The 24444-nt window shown below is 37.6% G+C and overlaps 1 protein-coding gene across 8 annotated transcripts in view; it reads right to left on the reverse strand.

Moving 5' to 3' along the window:
* Positions 1-24444, reverse strand: part of LOC126350130 (kinase D-interacting substrate of 220 kDa) — a 372816-nt gene that overhangs the window by 42661 nt on the left and 305711 nt on the right. For all 8 annotated transcript variants that reach the window (XM_050002494.1, XM_050002491.1, XM_050002489.1 and 5 more), the window contains 15 exons: positions 19362-19526; positions 16487-16694; positions 16134-16271; positions 15507-15655; positions 15250-15385; positions 14764-14992; positions 12223-12402; positions 9976-10197; positions 7290-7521; positions 5597-5762; positions 1782-1960; positions 1528-1682; positions 907-1068; positions 586-759; positions 21-186 (listed from right to left, as the gene is read on the reverse strand). In XM_050002494.1, the coding sequence (XP_049858451.1) occupies positions 21-186; positions 586-759; positions 907-1068; positions 1528-1682; positions 1782-1960; positions 5597-5762; positions 7290-7521; positions 9976-10197; positions 12223-12402; positions 14764-14992; positions 15250-15385; positions 15507-15655; positions 16134-16271; positions 16487-16694; positions 19362-19526 (2661 nt within the window). The remainder of the gene's footprint in view (positions 1-20; positions 187-585; positions 760-906; positions 1069-1527; positions 1683-1781; positions 1961-5596; positions 5763-7289; positions 7522-9975; positions 10198-12222; positions 12403-14763; positions 14993-15249; positions 15386-15506; positions 15656-16133; positions 16272-16486; positions 16695-19361; positions 19527-24444) is intronic.

Consider the following 24444-nt stretch of genomic DNA (forward strand, 5'->3'; position numbering starts at 1 on the left):
TCTCCTTTTTTTACACTTGCCTTTCCTCTCCTGTGAAGGTGGCATGAACTGTCTGGTTGGTACAGAAAACCTGACATTCTTTGAAGTTAGTTCCTCTTGTTGATTTGGCCCATAAAATTCAGTTTCCCTTAGTGAAACAATGAGCATTCTAAACAACTCCCAATCACCAAATGACATTTGGAGAACCTTCAATTGATAAAATAATAATATTTTAAAATGAAAGTTAAAGAAAAACAGAGGACACAAAGAGCTACAATTATTTACTTTTACCCTATACAAGTGAAGGGTTGTTAGAAGCACAATGATTGCTGTATATGTTGCAAATTTCATATTAAGAAGAAATTCTTATATACATTCAAAGCTGAGCTTTCATGATTTCAAATTTTATTATCTGTTACAATTTTTAAATTATTTGATTCCTTCTGATTTTCTTCATCCACAGAAAACATTAAACTTTATTTCATTGTGTTCAGTAATATAGGTATGTCAACTTCACTATCACACACCATAGTGAAAGACTGAAACCCATAATTTAGTTCTTAAACATAGAACAACAAATGTAAAACAATTTAGTTCAATATGCACCTTTTTAAGCTCCTCCAGATCACAGTGCAGTAAAACTCTACCATTTATATTGTTATCACGAATTACATTAGCATATTTTGAAACAGAAGGAGTACTGAGATCTTCAATTTTAGCTAAAAGACTGCAAACTCCATCAACAGTTAAACCCGAAAGTTTGTTCTCCAGAACTTCTTCCTGAAAAAAATAAAATAAAATAAAATAAAAAGAGAAATATTACTTGAGATAGTCAAACTAGTTTATTTTCTTTCAAATGTAGCAAGAGAATTTGAGATTTCTAATTACAAAAAATTATTAAGATAAAGTTCCAGAATGACAACTTACAGGAAAACTTCGACCTATGGTCAATGGTGGACAGACTGATGGTTGCTGTAACAATGGAGGATGAGGCATAGGTTCCTGCAATGTCATCCACCCCTGTGGCCAGCTAACAACTGGTGCAGGTGCATAATTCGATTGCACAGAAGCACTTCGTCCAATAGGTCTCTACAGTATGAAAGGATGTCTCATTAGGAAAACAAGATCATTAGGCACCGGCACCGTAAAATGAAAAGCTATTTGTAGCCTACAGTAAAATACCTTTTAATTAATTACAATTTTGGTATGACTTGAGAACATGAAATAGTTGCGCAACATCACAACAGATTAAATATTATAATTCCTTCCCACCACATTAACTAGCTCATAAGGCTTTCAGAATTTCAAGTCCAATAATTATTATTAAACTCAACCCATGGCATGTGTCACTGACTGTTCCAAAATTTATGTGACAGCATTCCACAGAACTTTCCGTCTCTTTTGCAACACCCCAAATATTCTACATTTGTATTATTACACTTGCAACCAACAGAGAAACATAACAATGTTTTGAATGTCATAAGGAAATCAACAGATCCATTTTTCAGTGTATTGTTGAAGTACACTAAAACTGATAAAGGTGCTCACCTGTCTTCTAAGTAAGGATGTTTTGTTGGCAGTTGCCCACTGTGGTGATGACCACATTGAGTGCTGCTGTGCAACTGGTATTTGTGGGGGTGGAGATTTTGCAGCAAATGATGATCCAAACTGTAATCCAGTGTCATCCATGTTTTGTTGATCTTCTGTTAATGCAAGCCAGAATCAGATGCAACACAGATGCTGTATGTGACACACTCATAAATAAACAAAATATATTAATTTTTTGTTATCATCATACAAACCTTTAATTACTTTCTTTATGTAGGGATCCAAATTGATTGTGAATGGCAAAAATACTTTCATGTCGCTAACTAGCAAAGTATTTCGATGGTAAGTCAGGAATATATCAAATTTCTTCTCATCTCTGTCCAGTTCCAATAATGGTTCTACATCCTTTGAAATTGGAATTTGAGGGCGAACTCTGAAACAACGAAAAATATTATTAATGAGAAAACCAAATAAGGTAGATAGGACACTGAACAGCACTTTACTGTATTACATATTTCACAGTAGCCAATTAATTGACCATTATGGCTAACTAATCCATAACTCATGAAACTTTTAGTGATTCTGTTACTGTAAACTGAATGACGTACATCTTACAAAAACAATGCTGTTCAAAAGCATGGACTATTACCTACTGCACAGCACAGACTTTCTGTCATTTCCTTCTCTCAACAATCCCAAAATTTGTAAACATAACACAAACAGAACGACTCTCCTTGAGATACAACATTTTAATGTACTAGTTAACTTTCTGCTGTACACACTTACACACCTTCAGAGCCAGATAGTTTTTCAAAATCTGACAGATCAGACCTGCGATAGCTTCTGCTCATTTATCAGCTTGTGTGTAGATTATATGAACAGCAACTGACATTTCACCTATATTGACAGTTCTCAGTACACATCAGGACATGCCATGCAGCATTATATAATTAAGCAACATTTAACGTAAACTCCAATGACAGACTTGATTTACAAGTTTGACTACACTAAATTATTTTTCTATTGTATTTTCTATAGCATTTAATCCTCTGCATCTCATTTCTGAAGCACCAGTTTCATCTCTATACTAGTCTCTTACACTTATGTTGGGTACCTTGGTTGTGCTCCCAACCTCTTCTACCACTCAAGGTTAATTTGTCTTGTCTCATGCCTTCTTCACTTGCTGCATCACATTTCCCCCAAAGGAAGAGCAATATATGTTAGCAACTTCCTTTATTTCAAAATGAATACATAAACATAATATTGGCAATATATGCAACAAGAATACTTATATTTTTTCGATCTTAAAAATTATTACTCCAGAAGAAAAGTATTACCTAGGAAAAAATAAATTAGCAGCAATATGTACACATGCAGAAGGCATGAGAAGCTCATTTCAAACCGTGGATTACTGTATTTACTCGAATCTAAGCCACACTCGAATCTAAGCCGCACCTGAAAAATGAGACTCGAAATCAAGGACAAAAAAATTTCCCGAATCTGAGCCGCACCTGAAATTTGAGACTCGAAATTCAAGGGGAGATAAAAGTCTTAGGCCGCACTTCCAAATCGAAACAAAGTTGGTCCATTGTAATGTGAGACACGATTTAGGTCGAATGAATGACGATACAACTGCAGTAGTTCGGTTCGAGTCTTAAGCTTAGCAGTTAAGCTTTACCAAGTAGTCATTGCTACGCGTCAGATGCTCCGTTCATATTTATACGGATACCCTTCCTTTTTCAAGTGCTTCATCTGGTTTGAATTGATTGATTATTTTTCTTTGATCCGATAAGTGCCGTTCTCTTTGTTATAGGTGTTTATGTCACTCTAAGCTGAAAATGCATTACTGCATTGTTTGTCGCATTCTGATAATGAGTGTTTACGGTCTGTCACCGCTCGTGCCATGGCTTGCTTTTGTGCACGGTACCGCTGCTTACAATTTAAAAGCGAAACAATGGCAAGAGACGGCTATTTGTTGTTACTTACACTGCTGCTTTCTTTGATAATGATCAACAAGAACCAAATAATAGACTGCGTATGATGGAAGATATTCTGAATGAGAGTTTAGCAAAAATTTCTCTCTGTTTGAAAATCTTTGAAGACGTCTCTTTAGTACATTACATTCTGCACAGAAATTAGAGTCATCTTAGATTTAAATGTCTAGTCAATTGCCGTACTTCATTTCTAACTTATCACTATTAAGCATAAGAATAATACGATTATAAACATGACATGATATGTATATTTTTCCGCGTTTGCTGTTGTCTCACTCTAGTTTCGAAGTTTATTAGGCAGACAGGATTTAAATGAGATAGCAGCAAACACGAAAGAATACATGGCAAAATGTTTATATTCGTATTATACTTATGGTGAAGAGAATACTGCATGTGATTCACAATTCATAAATTCCTATTAGCAAACCATCTCTTCTCACAGGTAGGAAAAAATTCACAACGTACAGTTGGCCATATTGACAAACATCCCAAACAGTCTTGCTAGTCGGATTTTCTAGTACATTGAAATGCTGTGACAGTCGAAGATGAACAATACGGAATTTGTATTTAGTTCGTTGGATAATGTATGGAAATGTAGTGGCCAAACCTCGAGGCGGACAAAAAAGATCGTCTTCCAGCTTTTTCTTTTTTTTAAATTTATTTACTGATGCAGAGGTTTTGGCGTCAGTATTTATCTTTGTGCCTGCGAAGTATGCCTGTGTAGCGCTACATATATTCGATGGTAGAAGTTAGTTGTGGCGGCCCCTACCAACATTTTTCAGAATTTCCCCTTACTTTGCATTCGAATCTAAGCCGCAGGCAGTTTTTTGGATTACAAAAACCGGAAAAAATGTGGCTTAGATTCGAGTAAATACTGTAGGAACGAGACCTACACATGGAAGACTGTAGTAGCGACAGCACTGTCAAGACTGCTTCACATGTGTGAGCAGCCTTGCCATATTCTTCTAATTTTCTTTAGCTTTTCATATTCTAATTACAACAGTGAGTTTAGCTCCTTGAGTTGTTGGTATTCACGTAAAACATTAAATGGTACATGTGAAATATCTTATGAATTACACCATTGTTTTCAATAACTGGTCTGATGCGCTTGTGTGTGCTGCTCTATCTTGTACAAGCCTTTTCATCTCTGCATAACCACTGCAACCTACATTCATTTGAACACCCAGATGCAAGACCTGTCTGCTGCATCCATCCAGCACATCCTACTCCAGCCCCGTCACAGACAGACCCTACTGTATCACACCTGTCAAAGGATAAATATAATATCCCACCTCTGTAATAACTCCTGCACAGCATTTTATGTGGTTATGACCACCAACCAATGTCTGCTTGAGTGAATGGGCACAGTGAAACTGTGGTCAGCAGCAGAGTTGATCACCCAGTGGTGGAGCACACTGCTGAGCACCACAAGCAACACTTCAACTGTGGTTTCACATCACAATCCACAGTTTCTGGGTCCTACCCCTAATGTCAAATCCTCTGAATTATGCAAATGGGAACAGTCCCTGTAACACATCCTTTGATTTTATAATCCTCTATACCCCAACTCCACTAATCCCTTCCCATACCAACACCAGCATTCCTTCCCCTTATGACCCCCCCCCCCCCCCCCCCCCCGTAATTCATCCTGCACTTACCCTCCTCTCTGCAGTCTTCCCTTTGTCCATTCTACTTCCCTCCCAATCCATTCCTTATCATTGTGGACTATGTGCAATTCCCCTTGCATCTGCCAAAATGAGCTCATCCTTGCTGACTCTCTCTCTCTCTCTCTCTCTCTCTCCCATCTGTCAGCCACCCTTCCCCAACTTCCCCTCCTTTTCCCTACCTCAGCCACCCTACCCCACCTGAGACAACACCTAACCCATCTAGTTGCAGTGCCATCACAATGCAGTCAGCACGGGACAATACAGCTGTGAAGTTGTATGTATGTGCATTCTGTTAGTTTTGAAGAAGGATTCATCCAAAATCTCAGCAATGTTCTCAGTCTTACCAACTATTCATATTTCCTAACAGATAATCAACCACTGTCATTAGAATGTCAGAACAATACTTACTTGTCATACAGTGACTTCAGAGATGTATTATCATCAAGTGATTCCTCGTAAGTATCATAATACAATATAATCCATGATGTTCGGAACGGCCACTGCTCAGTTATATTCACCCAGCTTGCAAGATGATACCAGTTGAAGTCTATCTGAAAAGCCTTTAGCAAACGACCTAAAAGTAAAAGGAGAAGAAAAATTATACAGTAGTAAGCAATGGCAATATTATAAAAAAGGCAAGAAAATGTACTACAAGCCACATTCCATTACAAAGATATTTCCGTTACGATGGTATTTTTACAATTAAGAAAGTACACAACACACTTCAGTTCCATACAATAAATATTTACAAATGTGGCTAATCAGTCAGAAAGAAAACATTTTACCACAGGAAGTAAAAGATGACATTCTGACTTTTCATATTTATAAGTGTCAATAGCTATCTGAGGCTTTGTTAGAAATCGAAAATGATATATGCCTGTAAATAAACTGTTCCACATTTATTACTTATGTACAGGAAGAAAGGGACAAGATGCAGGAAGAGGGATTGGTGATGGGATGGGCTGAGTGAACAAAGGAATGGGAAATCCTTGAGGAGAGGATGTGGGGACAGTGGGTTAGCACATATTGAGTCCTGAAAGATTACTGGAGGGATGTGTTGCAAGAACAATCTCATCTATACAGCTCAGGAAATACTGTACTGGAGAGAAGAAATCAGATGGCGTATCTCGTGAAGCAGCCATTGAACTCAAGCATATTGTGCTCAGCAGCGTTTTGTGTCACTAGGTGGTCAACTTTGCTCTGTTGCCATTATTGCGCAGCATTTTATGTTAACATGACAACTGACCAGCTGTCTAATGTTGAATGGCCACCGCCCTATGGCCTAGAGCAAAGCTGACCACCCAGTAGCAAAAACATTGCTGAGCACAACATGCTTGAGTTCAATGGTTGATTCACAACCTGTGTCATCTGGATCCTTCCCTCCTGCACCAGCTTTCCTGTACTACATACAGGTAGATAGGAGTTACACTTGCACCACATCTTTCACCCCCATAAAGCTCCTAGTCTCAATCTACCACACAGTTTCTCCTTCCTTTCTCCTGCTAACCTCTCTCAGTCCACGTCTCCATATAATCTGCATTGTGGAATACACCTCACTGGCTCCAGTACCTGTGTGTCACGTGTCTAGCGTACATATCCGTCCCCCTCCATCAGAGCAGCTAGCTACCCATTCCTAACATCTCCTCATGTCTCCCACCTCTTTCTCTGTCCACCTACCAATACCTGACACAACCCACATCCCAGTCCACCAGTAGTATTGCAATCCCGGCAGCAGTCATGTCCAGCTGGCACAATGCAGGAGTACAGGTCTCTCCCCCTGTGTGTGTGTGTGTGTGTGTGTGTGTGTGTGTGTGTGTGTGTGTGTGTGTGTGTGTTTTATGACTCGACACTTCTCCTATTTAGCGAGTGGTCTACTTCACTCCTGAATTATTTATATTAGAGGCTAGCAAATTTGACACAGATTTCATTTATTTAAGTACAGATACTTCGATCAATTAATTCCATATTAAGATTTCACTAACAACAACATTTTATATGAATACACTACACTATAAAAACAAAGGTACGCTTCAACGACCAAAATTTTACATGGATGTAATAACCATAAAGAACAGCTATAGGAGCACATTACACAGTTTACCTGTAATGTAAACAACATTCAAGAGGCGCCGCATACTGCGAGGATTTACATCACTGAAATAATCATCTGTCAACAGCATTTTTGTTAAGTCATGTGCTCCACCAACACGATTTAAATTACTGCCCAGGCTGCTTGCAACACTTTCACTCAGCTTCAGTTTTCGAGATCCCTTTCGTTTCAGTTTATCTGTGCTGCTGAATCCAGACTCAGATGACAGACGTCGACCAGAAACCTGCCGGAAAAAAATATGCTTTTAAGTATAACCTGCACAGTTCATAAATATGGCCTACTGTGATAGATAACACATTTAAACTTGTAAGTTATTTACAATTATAAAATATAAAATAAATTTATTTAATTTAAAATGAGCAAGAGGTAAGAAGAAGAAGAAGAAGATGATGATGACGAATAGGAAAAACAGGAAAACAGGAGGAAGAAAAGAGAAAAACGTGGTTACCAGCAGACTCTAAAGCTGTGTAATCAACAACTGCATGTCAAACAAGTAAAATTCCCAATGTAAATTGTGTGAAATTTTATAGCACTGAATCAAAAATTAGAAGAATAGAGAATGAAAGGAAAGAATTAGTGATACTGATAATACTAAGTAAACACTATCAACAAAATTTTAGCCAAAGTAATATGAGTAAAACTTCACTAGCAAGCAAAACAAATTAAATAACAATCTTCTAAATAAACATTATGAAAAGGCATTCCACATAAGCCAGCAATGAAGAGTAGGAAAATACAGCCCAGAAAAATATTTCTTCCTTCCTTGACTCCACCAATTCTCCAGGACCATATTTGTCTATGCTAGTGCCTCTTAAACAGCGTATTTAAAAAAAAGTGGTTCATATTCTTACAGGGGATAGTATTGGTCAAAACTAAAAGAAGTCCTGAAACAAATACTTGTCGTTATATGGAACATCTTAATTATGTCACTGGGGAAAGCTGTCTTCTAGATGATGTCTGCTTGTACAGCAAAATTTGGGGAGATGGTGTTAGATCACGAGGGAGAAGATTCATCAACATGCTGGTCAACTTGTCCAAAAAAATGCAGGCTTTGAAGATTACAATGAATAGAAAAATGGTAAAGCAGCAGTTACACCCCTATCATGAACATATGAAAAAAATGGGCACAAATAATTTTGGACCTGGAATTCATTTCTTTCAATGGATTATTCAGCCAACTGCTGCACTGCTGAATTTCCAACATTTTGTATTGCTTACAGATGAAGTCTCCCTCAAATGTAGTAGTAATGTTTTCAGCTGCTCTGAGAGACCTGAGGGTGCGATAGAAATTCAGACAGCACACTCACCTCAGATTACCACAAACTATTTTCTATCAATGTGGTGCCAGATAACTCGATGGGACCTTATTTGCTGCCACTTATTTGAATATTGCAAGTTATCAAGTGTTTGTTCAAGGCATGCTGCAACAACTGGTGTAAAATGCACCTCCTTTTGTCAATAAAAGGGTATATTTTCAATTGGCTGGTGACAGTGATGGTCTGGCAGAAGACGTCCTGTCCTACAGTTAGTGTGATCACCAGATCTTTGTTCTAGCAGTTTTTTCCTATGGAGTTACACAAATTGTTTTGTGTGAAACATTATTAGAAACTGAAGTAGAATTGCCTGGTTTATTGTACACAAAGGACAAAGAGATTTTTGACAGGATGCAGTGTGTCACTGTAACACATGCATTGAGACTGGTAGTCACAACTTTTAAAAATCATAATGCACTTACACTGTTGCTATACAGTGCAAGCTACTTCAAGAAAAAAATAAATATACATTTCTGACTATTAGTTCATCTCAAAGGACTCAGTTGAGAATTCTCTAGAAGCTATACAATTCTTATCCTAAAGATTTGCAACAGCATGTATGTTTTGGAAACTCTGAAGGGTTTTCTTTGTGATCATCTACTGAAACAGAGTGTGTTCAACTTTAAGAGAGATTGTGAACTATTATTGTTTTCTTTCTCACATTCTTCCAACCTACCTCTTTAGACCATACTGTCATAGTTCCTTGCCCTACCCTCCTCAGCTTTCTTCTTTCCTCCTCCCTCCCCACATTGTAGCCTCATCCTTTTTCTCTCATTCCAACTTTTCTTTCCCTATGATTCTTTCATCAAGGTGCTGCACAAATCAGATTCAAAGCACACATATTGAAGTGCATGTGACAAGACTAAATAACATTAATGAATAATTTTTCATCAAAACTGTTAGATGTAGATGTTCTATTATTTCCACAAGGAATGAAACTTCCTGGCAAATTAAAACTGTGTGACCGACCGAGACTCGAACTCGGGACCTTTGCCTTTCGCGGGCCAGTGCTCTACCACCTGAGCTACCGAAGCACGACTCACGTCCGGTACTCACAGCTTTACTTCTGCCAGTATCTCGTCTCCTACCTTCCAAACTTTACAGAAGCTCTTCTGCGAACCTTGCAGAACTATCACTCCTGAAAGAAAGGATACTGCAGAGACATGGCTTAGCCACAGCCTGGGGGATGTTTCCAGAATGAGATTCACACAGTTTTAATCTGCCAGGAAGTTTCATATCAGCGCACGCTCCGCTGCAGAGTGAGAATCTCATTATGCAAGGAATGGTTATTAACCTGGAACAGGGGGGACAAAAAAAGAGAATTTGTAAAATTTATCATGCCACATACTACTCAACACACTTACTGATGAAACTGCACTTGTTGTGGCTGCCAAAGCAACATTTTCCTCATTTTCAGTCCATGTAGCATTACTCTTGTGGTGGTGCACTGCTGTTGCCTGAGCAACCTTTACTTTGCGTAGCCCTGAATTCTGAAGATAAAATGGCAAATGAACCATGTTGCGTAGATAGTCATGGCCACCAATGTTTGATTCGCTGAACAGGCGCCGACTATTGACTTCCACAGCCTGCATGACAAATTCATTTTAGGTGTAACTGACATTTAAAAGCTTTTCTACAAATGAAGTGCAAGCTTACACCACAACCAAATTCCTTGAAGCACAAAAAACAAGTCAATTCTCTAACACTATTCACACAATTCTTCATAAAACAAATTACACATAAAGTTGCATTATGAGTAGTGCTAATAAACATTCAACAAAACATATCAGATCTTCCAAGCAAATCAAAAAAAATCTAAGACACAAGTAACAAAAAATGAAAGAGGAAACAATTAGCAAAACTTGTCAGAATAATTATCCACTGTCTTCAGTATGTCTATCATTACTGCAGTGGTGTAATAAATATTAATACACAAAGATTGAGATTCTGAGAAGACTATCGCAAAACAGAAGGAGCAAAAATCATTAAATAATAGTAATAACAAGGATACTGCCTGTAGAAATTCTCTCTATGCATTCCAAGTTAGGCAGACATTTGGTTAACATAAAATTTGAATAAAGGAACCAAAACACATTCATGCCATACATAACTGCAAATGGCAATTCCATGCTCTGTAGAATTAAAGCCTGTTATTCATCACTTTTTTATTTCACTGAGGCATACCATTCCTCCTTACAGTTGCATATAAAACAACCACCCAACCTTTCTCTTGCCATTCAGCAATTACATAAAAGAAACTACATAAATCCATATAAAGTAAATGTTTTGCCTTCAGAAAGAGGTATGGTGCTTAGTACACCTAATAAGCATAAGCAAAAATCTTCTCATTCTGATGTCTCTCTATTGTTCGACATTAAAGAAAAATGACAGTATAATACTGGCTGAGTTATTTTTTATGTACTTTCAGTGAAAAAAAAGTTCTAAAAAATTCAACTCATGACAGAAATAACCAACTCCTATTCCCAATATATCATAGATAAAATGACTTATGAGAGAATCACTCTAAAGGCAGAACTCCTATGATGACATACAGTAATTCTACAAACAATGATTGAACTGTTTCTCTGTTTAATATGAGAATGCAGTATTCACCAGAACCTTAGGAAGGCAGAATAGAGTATGTACATATACAGTTTTCTCATTTATTTTAATATCACCAGGAGGTATTTTCTTCACTTTCTAATACCACAATGAAGTGATAGAATATACATAATGGAGCAATCAAATTGAAAAGTGAAAAGAGAGATTGTTTTCCCACAGAACATGAAGTTATATACCTTGTCTTTGCACCAGAGCACATAAAAATGCAATTATCTGATGAACACTACGAAGATATGCACACAAATGATTTGAATGACATCACCCAAGCACAGAAGAAGAAATGCAGCCTTCCAAACTATAAAGTCAGCAAAGAGCCCCTCTTACATATTCTGTAATGTGGCATATAAAACATTCACTGGTTACAAGGGTTTCCCCACATAATTTGTCCCATAGACCTTTATATATTTTATATTTAGGAGATAAGGGGGTGGAGGGTGGGCGGCAAGGGTATAAGCGTATGAACGGTGTAGTGAAACCACTATCATGAAATGTTTTTTGTTCTACAAAATAAGTTTTTTTTACAAGATAAAAATTATAACCAATTTCACAGAATTGAGTCCTATTAAATGAATGGTTGCATTTATAGCATTTGTTGGTGGACTGTTAGGAAAAAATATTTATCATTCCACAGACCTAAACTGGTGCATGCAGTCAGTCAGTCAGTCAGTCTTCTATGCCATTGGGAATAAGCATCTGAATAGCACTATAATATTTAAATTAATTCCTCTCAAAGGTGAAACATATGATGTGGAACACTCAAACATATTCTGAAGTTATAAGGGTGGCTGAAAACTGATAACAAAAAGAACCATAACAATACACAAATGCAGTAAATGCAAACATCAACTTTTCCACAACAGCAGTCAACTGAATACTAACCTGACTAGCAATCTGATTGAGAATGGACAGAAAAAATACAATATTAGTTTACTGCATGAATGCCAACTTATCATATAAATTCACAATAAACATTTAAAACTGGCACAAACCTTTGCAATGACGTGAGGATCAATGGCAAGGATAACAATGAATGGAGACATGGAGTCTGAGAACAACATATGCACTGCATCTAAGACAAGTAGCACTTTGTCTTGTTCACAGCTGTCAAGTCCATCAACTATAATAACAAGTCGTGTTTGTTGACTAGTAAAGCTGTCTAAGCATTTGACCTGGATAGAGAGAGAGCATAAACATTTTCATATAAAAGTTTGTCAGGTAATGGAATTTTAATTATCTAGCAATTCACTCATTAGAAATCAGTATGCTAACTTTTACTGGCTTGAAACAAAACTTTTTAAATGTAGTTTCTCTAGTATCACATCCTGGAAATTTCACATACATCTTAACCTGGCTTCTTGCTCATCTTGTTATACTGCATCTGCCTCGATTCATTGTATTGAGCGACTTCCCAAGATACTCCGTAACTACCTACATGACCTTCATCCTTTCCATTAGTTTCTGGCAGTATTTCTCTCAAGTCCTTTCTGTCAATTACTGAAGGCTCCTGATGTATAAGGGATTTTGCTTCTTTCCATTAAACCCTAAACTTTTTATTACAAAATTTTATAAGAACTTCTATTACATTTCTTACAATAACCAAACTCCAAGACTGAGACAAATGGGGTGGGTGTGGGGATTAGGAGAAGGGATGTGACCATTACACCCCATCCCTCCTCCTTCCCACACAAATGCATACATAAACATACACACATGTACATCACTGCAGCCACAGGTTTACAGCCTTTTGAGTGTCAGCCACAATACCTCTGCTAAGATAGACTGACACAATCAATCATCTATGATGGATGGATCATGTCTAACTGATTTACTACCTGCTAGCTAGTCCTGTTGAAACATTTGTAAAAAACACTAGCACTATAAATTGTCCTGCATATTTGTGGTAGTAGAAATACAGGAAGCTGAACAATTATTTTGCACAAGGTAAGAATGATACAAACAATAAAAACATTAAAAAAACAGGTAGTACTTTAAGTATATTATAAAATACACTGTCAGGTCATATTGAAGTGACCATCTGTTAAAAAGACTGATTAATGGCCATTCAGTGCAGACTGCTGTGAGACGAGTCAATGAGGTTCTGAAGTGTAACGGCAGGGACGTGAAGCCATGCCGACTCCAGCACCATGGCCAACTGTGCAAGGTTTCTCACCTGAGGACCCATGGCACTAGCAGCCCAATCGAGGTGGTCCCACAGATTCTTGACTAGGTTTAAATCCAGGAAGTCTGGTGCCCAGGGGAATAAGGCAATGTCATCCTTGTGCTCTTTGAGCAAGCTGTGCGACATGTTGCAGTGCCCTGCTGGTAGGCGTTATCATGCTGAGGATATGTAGGGATGGACATTGTCCCAATAACAAACACATACTTGTGCTGATCCACTGTGCCGTCCAGAATGATGAGATCACCAAGCATTCCCCAGACCTTAACATTCCCTCCTCCATCCTGGACCCTTCCAACAACCGTTGCAAGGTGTTTTCAGTCAAATGTTCCACGCATTACCTGCCAATCGCCATCTCTCCAATGAAGCATAATATGCAGTTCATCTGAAAAGGCCACCTGTTGCCACTCATTCAATGTTCACTTCTGGTACTGGCATGCAAATTCCAGACTTTGGTGCCAATGAATGGCAGTCAAAAATTCAAATGGTTCAAATGGCTGTAAGCACTACGGGACTTAACATCTGAGGTAATCTGTCCCCTAGACTTAGAACTCCTTGAACCTAACCAACCTAAGGACATCACACACATCCATGACCAGACAGGATTCGAACCTGCGACCGTAGCAGCAGTCAACTTGAGTGCATGAACCAGGCACGTGCTGCAAAGGCCCATAAGCAGCAATGTTCACTGAACAGTCATTGAGGAGACACTGTTTGTAGCCCCTTGGCTGATCTGGGTGGCCAGTTACTCAACAGTTCTACATCTATTTGTCCGTACATATCTCTGCAGCCACTGTTCATCCCCATCATCTATTGCCCATAGTGCACACAGCTGCTTTGGTACTGGTTTTGGATAGAGCCATTTTGTCGTGCATGGTATACTTTAACCGTGGAGACATGCAAACAGTTAACAATCTTAGCCTTTCATAAATCTTTCCACCTTTGACCCAAAAGCCAATGATCATGTCCTTTGGCAGTCAGATAAATCCTTCCGCTTCACATTAGGACAACGAGTGCACCGTTTCTGGCATTCCCCCCCGACACGCTGTATATCCTCCATTTCTAGTGTTGCCACCTGTCATCTGCATGTGGGTACTACACACAGGCAGTGGTAACATTAATGTGACTGGACTGTGTAATTTTACACATATAAATTATTATTCTACTTTATGAGTCTTTGACATCACACACAAGTGTTGCAGAGTTGCTGTTGACAATGCCCACAAATGGAACACACATTAACTACAATAGAGAGACAAAGAACATCTAAAAACTGTCAATTATCTGTGTTTATAGATATTCACTTACATACAACTTGGCACACTAAGATCCAATAGATCTTCCACAAGCTTACCATTTCAGTCATGAGGTTGACTTCAGAACGAAGTGCCTGAAGGAATCCCTCAGATTTCAAAGTATCAAGGCGAGCAATTGTCCTCTGCAGGTGCCTTCGCTGGGAAAATAGAAGTGCCTGCAGCATCTGACTCCAGGTATATAAATTCGCCACTACTATAGAAGCGAGAAGAACACCCAAAGCTATCATTAGTGCAACTACCATGGTGCCTTCAAAAGTGTCCTTTTTCCTATCACAAACATGACAAAATGCTTTCAGTTGTACATTTACAAACTTCAAAAAGGAAATACATACAGTGATAATGTGGCAAATACACTGCTAATGTATACTACTGCTAAATAAGTAACTTAGCAAAAGCGTATCTTCTACATAAGTAATTTGCAAATATCCCTGAGCACGCTACGTAGTATGTATGCTTACTTGAAGTTTAATACATCAGTTATAAGAATGCTACAAAGCAATGGACATCTAACTTATTTAACTTACCCATTATCTAGAACATCAACAAGATACAATGCCAGCATGGAGACTTCTCCCAGTACAGTAAGGAATGCAAATTCAAATATAACCACATAAGGCAAACAGCACAATTTCCGCCAACGCCATGCAGAGGTTGACTTCACTGAAATAGAATCAGTTCTGTCACAGAAACACGAAGCAACAGAAATAACTAAAGAAACACAAAGTCAAATGAAAATTATAGTTTTCGTAGTCTACATGACAATTAGTTCTATGCCACCTACCTGCTTTAGGTCGGAAAGCCCTATACAAACGAGTTGCAAATGCCCCATAATCCCTCTCTATTGAGTCATACAAAGAACCAAGCATTTGCACCACAGAATTCTCACCTCCAGTTGTACTGCTAACTCTGGTCTGATCTGTGAAATAGAATCTGAAAGCAAATGTTAGTGAGTAGCCAGTAGCAATATCTAAAGTAAATTGTGAATTGGAAACTGTTCTTCTATTGTTATAAAACAGAACTGACATGGCTATGATGATGACTCTTCCAAACTGAGGTGATAAAGTCATGAAGTAATTCTTTTTGAATATAGGAAGGACACCCAAACAGTAACACAGACATTTCATGATAAATGCAAACTCTCAGAGTCTGAAATAAAGGCAAATGAGTTACAGGCAGCCAAGGGACATAGAGGTCATCCTAACTTTTTTTTTTGCACTCCTAGGCTTCACATGACTACTCCTAGACCTCCCTTTCTTTTATTTATTCATTTTAGTTTTCTACTCTTAGCTCACAATAAAAACCCTCAGATACAGGCTGTTTTTCAGTATGTTGTTATTGCCACATCACAGACTGTAATATCACTTATGCTAGACAAGCAATGTTTTTCTACATTTACAGGTACACTCACCTAATAGGTTGTGCAGTTATTCCATCATTCCAGTGTGAACCAGGAGGATGACAAAACATGACTTGCAAGATTAATTTCAAAGTATTGAGCTTCCGTGTCAGTGACACATTAAAGTTGTATGGCCAGTACCAGTCATACCTAGAATAAGGAGAAATGAAAAGTGATAGACGAAAAAATCTGAGAATTAGTGTATTGGGCTTCAAAACAATGACAGTAACTGCACAAATATATGAATGACTATGGCTTTACATGGAAACAACATGTAATACAATCCACAGTAACAGTACATTTGACTAAATATTTCACTTTACTTAATCATTCTGTGGATCATAAAGTATAAGACACACACTTACCTCTGGCTTCCATACCATATAACAACAAGGAATGTGTAAATTAGGATAAGAAGAGCTGCAGCTGTACTGACACCAGCCACCCATTGGCCAGAAACCAACCCAACCACAACACCAGTCATCAGCAAAATGTGCACAACAACAGCCAACAATAAAGAGGAAAACTGGAATACAGGATCAATCCACTGCCGGGCAAAATTCTTCATTTCCTCTGTAGGGAAATAAAAGTAACAAAAATAAATTGTAAGTGACAAATATGGAAGGTAAACAAGAAAAGAAACAGATTACAGTGAAATGCAACAGTCACAATGATTATAAGAATGAAATTGATAAGGGACCCAAAAAAATGTTGATAATGACAAATACACAACAATCAAATTTTTTTACTTTATCACCTAACAATATTGATATCCTGAGCATTTTTTGGGATGTAGGATCACTTTTTTTTCTTTCCTCAACTGATATCAAGTGAATTCTAACTGAGACACTGGAAAACCAAATTTTCAACTAGAATATCAAGGGATAAAAAACAAGTTACAGCACCATTCAACCCAGTTCCAGTCATTTCTATTGTGCAAAATGGGAAAAAAAATTTCAGGGTGAAAAGTTTCGTTTCTTAATTTTTAAACATCTACATCTACATCTACATCTACATCTATACTCCGCAAGCCACCCAACTGTGTGTGGCGGAGGGCACTTTACATGCCACTGTCATTACCTCCCTTTCCTGTTCCAGTTGCGTATGGTTCGCGGGAAGAACGACTGTCTGAAAGCCTCCGTGTGCGCTCTAATCTCTCTGATTTTACACTCGTGATCTCCTCGGGAGGTATAAGTAGGGGGAAGCAATATATTCGATACCTCATCCAGAAACGCACCCTCTCGAAACCTGGCGAGCAAGCTACACTGCGATGCAGAGCGCTTCTCTTGCAGAGTCTGCCACTTGAGTTTGTTAAACATCTCCGTAACGCTATCATGGTTTCCAAATAACCCTGTGATGAAACGCGCCGCTCTTCTTTGGATCTTCTCTATCTCCTCAATCAACCCGATCTGGTACGGATCCCACACTGATGAGCAATACTCAAGTATAGGTCGAACGAGTGTTTTGCAAGCCACCTCCTTTGTTGATGGACTACATTTTCTAAGGACTATCCCAATGAATCTCAACCTGGTACCCGCCTTACCAACAATTAATTTTATATGATCATTCCACTTCAAATCATTCTGCACGCATACTCCCCGATAATTTACAGAAGTAACTGTTACCAGTGTTTGTTCCACTATCATATAATCATACAATAAAGTATGCTTCTTTCTATGTACTCACAATACATTACATTTGTCTATGTTAAGGGTCAGTTGCCACTCCCTGCACCAAGTGCCTATCTGCTGCAGATCTTCCTGCATTTCGCTACAATTTTCTATTGCTGCAACTTCTCTGTATACTATAGCATCATCCGCGAAAAGCCACATGGAACTTCTGACACTATCTACTTGGTCATTTATATGTATTGTGAAAAGCAATGGTCCCATAACACTCCCCTGTGGCATGGCAGAGGTTACTTTAACGTCTGTAGACGTCTCTCCATTGATAACAACATGCTGCGTTCTGCTTGCTAAAAACTCTTCAATCCAGCCACACAGCTGGCCTGATATTCCGTAGGCTCTTACATTTATTTATCAGGCGACAGTGCGGAACTGTATCAAACGCCTTCCGGAAGTCAAGAAAAATAGCATCTACCTGGGAGTCTGTATCTAATATTTTCTGGGTCTCATGAACAAATAAAGCGAGTTGGGTCTCACACGATCACTGTTTCCGGAATCCATGTTGATTCCTACAGAGTAGATTCTGGGTTTCCAAAAACGACATAAGGTAGTAATAATAAAAATTAAGGACAATCAATCAGCTTTCTTTGCAAATGTGGTGGAATAACACAAGGACTACATAAATAGCACTGTACCAGGTTACAAACTTAAACTCCGTTAAGAAGCACTGAGGGCTTCAAAACTAAATTTGTGTTGGTTTAAGCTTTTATGTATTTGTTATGTAAGTTCTGCACAAAGCAACTGACATGTGACATAAAAATTCATTCTTGCAGTGCTGTAGTCATCATAATTTAAAGCTAAAACCATTTGTCATTGGATTCTGGGAACTATTTCTGTGTAGTTTCTACATAAAGTCAAAATGAAGTAACACTGACTAAAAGAAGAGAGTTTAAATTGATGGAATGAGGCTTACATCTCTTGTGTGTTCCTCAATTACAGCCTAAGAACAACTAGAAGTCATTGGTTGTGATCTTAATACACTGGAAATCAGAAACTACACAAGGCATCAGCATATAAGATACAGCCCATACGTTAGAGTGATGATGGCATAAAGCGAAAGTTACATCAAAATCATTCATGCTGTGTACAGAAATTGGTTTTTGTGTTGGTTATTGAAATCTCACACAGCTAGGGGCCACACTAGTTTATAGCTTGGCCCATGGGAAACCAGAGAATACAGAATAGCAGCTGGCAAAGTTATAAAAGATATAATACTGTGCTGATGGATGTTACGACCCAAAACTGTTGGGTCTTAAATTAGAGAAATCACATCAAATCTACAGACTTCCACTTGCAGTTATGGGGAAGGAATCAAAGACTACACCAATGAACGAATTGCAATGACTGCTGTGGGAGCGATACATAGTTGCTGTGTTTGGTTTTAGTGGTGTATTTTGCACTTACTTTAAGGTGTTAACAGCTGCAGTGCACCAGATTTTGCTCTTATGTGACCTCTGATTTCATTTGTACTTTCAAAGTGGTAGTATTTCATGCAACTGCAAAGAAGTTAACAATTTCTGAATATTTCCATATGGTTTCTCATAATACTACATACCTCTGAGCTTGTTGAGGAGGAAGGATTTTCCACTTCCCCATTTAGCATAAAGACCAACAGTTATTGGCATTGAAAGTGAAGGTTCACTCAGTATATCAGCCAGGGCACTGCTATATAAGTCGTAGCCTAGCATGTTTTCATTGTCCTCATTAGTGTTCAAGCGGCCTGCAAAACAATTATGTTTTTAAACTGAATCTTAAAAGGCATAAACATCTTTCAACATTTACTTCTGTGGTAGACAAACTCTTGACTCCAGTTAAAACATAAAAAAGTATGGATAATAAACAAACACAGGAATGTTTTGTTTCAAAGTACAATAGCTTTCATTTTATTGATGAGTGACATAACCAGTCCATCAGTTTGCTGTGCAATCCCTGCATAATAAGATCGATGAAATTAATGTTCTATTAACACACGAACTTAATGATATCTCAGTGTTATGCATTTCTGAGCACTGGCTTAACCCAGACTTAATCCAGAATACGAAAATAAACACATTTGTCTTGGCTACTTACTACTGCAGGAAAAACAGCAAGCAGGGCGGGGTAGAATTTACACAAAGGATAATGTAGATTTTATTACACTACCTGACTTAACTAGGGCAAATGTCGAAAAGGATTATGAAATTGCAGCTATAAAAATTACTCAGTTCAACCTGGTTATTGCTTAAGTTTACCGATCACCGTCCGGGAATTTTGAACTTTTCTTAAACAAAATGGAGTCACTACTAAATAAAGTAAATAAAATGGATTGTGAATTGATAATCTGTGGGGACTTCAATATTGACTTCCTCACGAATAGTGGAAATAGGGAGACCATTTTGAACCTTGCAACGTCCTACAATTTAAAGGCTGAAGTAAAAGCAGCTACCCGAGTATCAGAAACTTGCCAAACAGCTCTTGATCACACCACCTCACTAAGAATTTTCAATGCAAGTTTTAGTGATCATCTTGCTCAAATATTAAGCATAAAAGTACAAGGTAGTATTATTAACAACAAGTCTTTCAGAACAGCATATCTAAGTTATAATCAGCATAATGTGAACTACTTCAACAACTAATTACAGAAAGAAAAATGGCTAGGAGTGTACCAAATGAACGATATAAATGAAAAATTCAACACTTTCATTGATGTATTAACCCATTTCTTTGAACTTGCGTTCCCACTGAAAACATTAACCATACGGGGAAACTCTAGAACAAACAGCTGGATCACAAAGGGAATAAGAGTTTCGTGCCAGAAGAAAAGACTACTTAATGAAATATGTAACTCAAAAAATTCCTCACCTGTAGTACGCGCATACTATAAAAAATACTCCAAAATATTAAGAAATGTAATAAAAGCAGCAAAAATAATGCATAATGATGAAATCATTTATAATTCAGCTAATAAATCAAAGACTATGTGGAGTGTTATAAAAAAAGAATGCGGAGAATACAGACAACCTTGGAAAAATATAACACTATCACATAAAAATAAAAAAGTAACAAACCCCTTAGAAGTAGCCAACACATTTAACAACTTTTTCACAGGTGTTGTTGAAAATATGTTACAGTCAAACTTTAAGAGCACCCAGGCAAATGAATATAAAATAAGGGCATGTAGAGGATCAATGTACATCAGTTCTGTTCCACAAGATGAAGTAGCTAAAGCAATAAAAGGACTAAAAAACTCCAAATCGGCAGGTATTGATGGTACACCTGCAACAATGTTAAAGAAGAGTGCATCAAACCTGATTGAAGTACTCTCACATTTATGCAACTGCTCACTTCAGGCAGGCACTTTCCCTGATGTGTTGAAAACATCAAAAGTTATTCCTGTATTTAAAAAAGGGGATAAAGACAATGTAAATAACTACAGACCCATCACAATTTCCTCCTGCATCTCTAGAGTACTGGAAAAAGTGATGTATGAGAAACTTATGAAATTTATTAATAAAAACAGCATCCTATGTAATGAACAACATGGATTCAGAAATAAGAGGTCAACAACAACTGCTATCTATGAGTGCATCAATTCCATTCTAAACCTGATGGGCAAAAAACAGGAAACAATAGGAGTCTTTACTGACTTGTCAAAAGCTTTTGACATGGTGGACCATAAAATTCTGCTATCAAAGCTACAAAGATATGGTATTCGAGGTCTGTCCAACAAGTGGATCAGTTCCTTCCTGACAAATCGTATGCAGGCAGTGTGCGTCAAGCACACAAATATTGAACTAAAAACTGTATCTAATCACTTATCTGACTATAAACAAATAAAATGTGGTGTACCCCAAGGATCCGTATTGGGACCCCTTCTGTTTCTTCTGTACATAAATGATCTAAGCTTAAATATTGATGCACACAAAACAATCATATTTGCAGATGACACCACGATTCTACTAAAAGGAGGCGACGATGAACAGTTACAGCAGACAGTAAACACGGTTACGAAACAACTTAGTAACTGGGCACAGAGTAATCAGCTTGTAATAAACAGTAAGAAAAGCGTTGCTCTAAAATTCCACAATGTTCCTAACAAGGACATGTTTATCCCATCAGTCTATATCAATGATGAGCCAGTTGGTAACAGTTCTGAAACCAAATTCTTAGGACTTTGTCTGCAGAGTAACATCAGATGGAATAAGCATATTGAATATCTCAATGCTGAACTGAGCAAAACATGTTATCTTCTTTGTTCATTAAAATCATGCTGTAGTGAGAAAACAGTACTGAATGCATATCATGCGTACTTTCATTCTCGTCTTAGATATGGGGACACCTTCTGGGGAAACTCTAAAACAGCTAATAGCACTTTTAAACTACAAAAAAGGGCCATTAGAATCTTGTTTGGGTGCAAGCCTAGAGACTCTTGTAAACCTTGTTTAAGATATCTGGTATTCCCCCATTACCATGTGTATACATTATGGAAACCCTTTTGTTCTTTAAATTAAATGTAATAGGCAAGGACCGGAGACTACAAAAAAACTGTGATATACATGAGCACTTTACCAGACAAAACAGAAACTTACATATGACTCAAATCAGCACAGCACTGTGCCAAAAAGGTACTTTTCACATGGGAGTTAAGCTTTATAACAAACTTCCTGAAAACATAAAAGCTATCACTGAGGTCAATACATTTGGAAAATCTCTAAAGTCATGTTTACAGCATCACTGCTTTTACTCCATTGAAGAATATTTAAATTTATGAAATGTGTTATATAAATACTTACTTATGTGTAAAGTGTATTATTGTAAGCTTACATATGTATGCCTTGAAATTACTTTCAGCCTGTATATTTATAACTTGACTTGTCCAATGTCTTATGCATAAGCTGCTATGTAGACAACAGGACTAATAAAATACAATCTACAATCTGTTATCAGTTTCATCCTTTCTATACCATTATCCTTAGACAATATCCATCATACCTTGCAGCTAAAGAGAGAGTCAAGAAAGAATTAGGTTTAAAGTCATGTCAATGTTGAGGACGACAAGAATAAAGGAAAAAAAAAAAAAAATCAGCTATGTCCTTTCCAAAGAAACCGCCCCCATATTCATCATAATGAATTCACAGAAAACCAGTCAGGAAGGTCAAACAGGGAATCTGAAACCCATTTCTCCCTAATGCGAATTTAGTGGCTTAACTTCATCCAGGTGGCAAAGTTAATACAGGTGTCATAGTCACCAAGCACAACCACATATTAACAATTTCTGTACACAAAGATGACTTCAGTATGAATAAATGAAGAAGGGGTACATTAGCAAGCATCTGAATCTTCTAAACACTGCACATTTTTGATGGAATAAAATTACACACACAACAGTTTGGAAATTTTGAAAACTCTTCGTCATATCCACAAAGGAAAAAAATTATTGTCACAGATTTCAACTGATAACTGCAGTACAATGATAAAGTAAAAAATAAATTTAGTAAGTGCACTGATTATGAATTGTACAATCACAGCTTCCTAGTTAGGATAGAATGTAGGAAAGAAACAGTTCCTACAATTGCTGGGTCTTTATGTTTCTATTCCCCTTTGATATGTATGGCCAAATGGCGGTATTTGTGGATAAAGTATGTGAAACTTTTTAAATGAATTCTGCTTCTGATTCCACCAGTTAGACAGTTGGTGTTATGTCAAGTGATTCTAGAACAAAAATGCCACAAAACTTCTGCAGTTTGCATAAAAGTGCCAGCTAAGCACTTTTTGTTGTGAATTTCTGTTTCCAATACATCATAAACACTTACAGAAGAATACAGATATCCCGAATCTAAGTGCTATTTCTTGAATAGGGATGTTAGGAACATTTACCAAAACGAAAACATCCAGTAATTCCTGAATTGATACGATAACCCTTTTCTTCCTTTGCTGATATTTTCATTGGATCTGTGAACAGCTGTATGTGTTTGGAAAATGATTATAGAATCCCTCACTTGAAACTATACTCAACAACAACAACAACAACAACAACAACAACAACAACAACAGTTATCATGAATTAACTAACGACACTACAAATTCTGACACTGCGTAATACTCATTATGGAACTGTCACTGTACCACAGTAAACTGTATACAACAGCACTTTTTCTTTGTCCTACCAATCCTTTCTGTATCAGAAATGGCTTTGGTGCTGATGTTTCTGCTTCTGCCAGTTTACAACTCATCCTTAGTTTTTGTTATTTTTCCTTGGTAAGTTTATTCTGATGACCATTGGCAGTGGTAAAAACAGGGAATCTTGAGGAAGGTATTACAAACACTAGATACGATTAGAGTGATTCATCCAGTTTATTCTGAAAAGCATGTGCCTCTCAGAATTACACGTCCAAGACATTACCATGGTACATAAGATTGATAATATGGCATAAAATTCACTCTCAGGACAGTACATCCCACTGAGTAAGGGGTACCATACCTGCATTAAAATCTTAAATTGAGTGATACTTGGTTTAAGAGCAGAACTTCCTTACCAAACACTGAGGGCACTTGACAATAAAGGTTACAGAACCTGTGTCTCCCACCAGGGGTGGCAAGGGGAGGGCTATGGGGGCTCTACCCCCCCCCCCCCCCCATGGAGAATCATATTACACAGG

The sequence above is a fragment of the Schistocerca gregaria genome, chromosome 1 (assembly GCF_023897955.1).
Source record: "Schistocerca gregaria isolate iqSchGreg1 chromosome 1, iqSchGreg1.2, whole genome shotgun sequence".
Classification (NCBI taxonomy): Eukaryota; Metazoa; Arthropoda; class Insecta; order Orthoptera; family Acrididae; genus Schistocerca; species Schistocerca gregaria.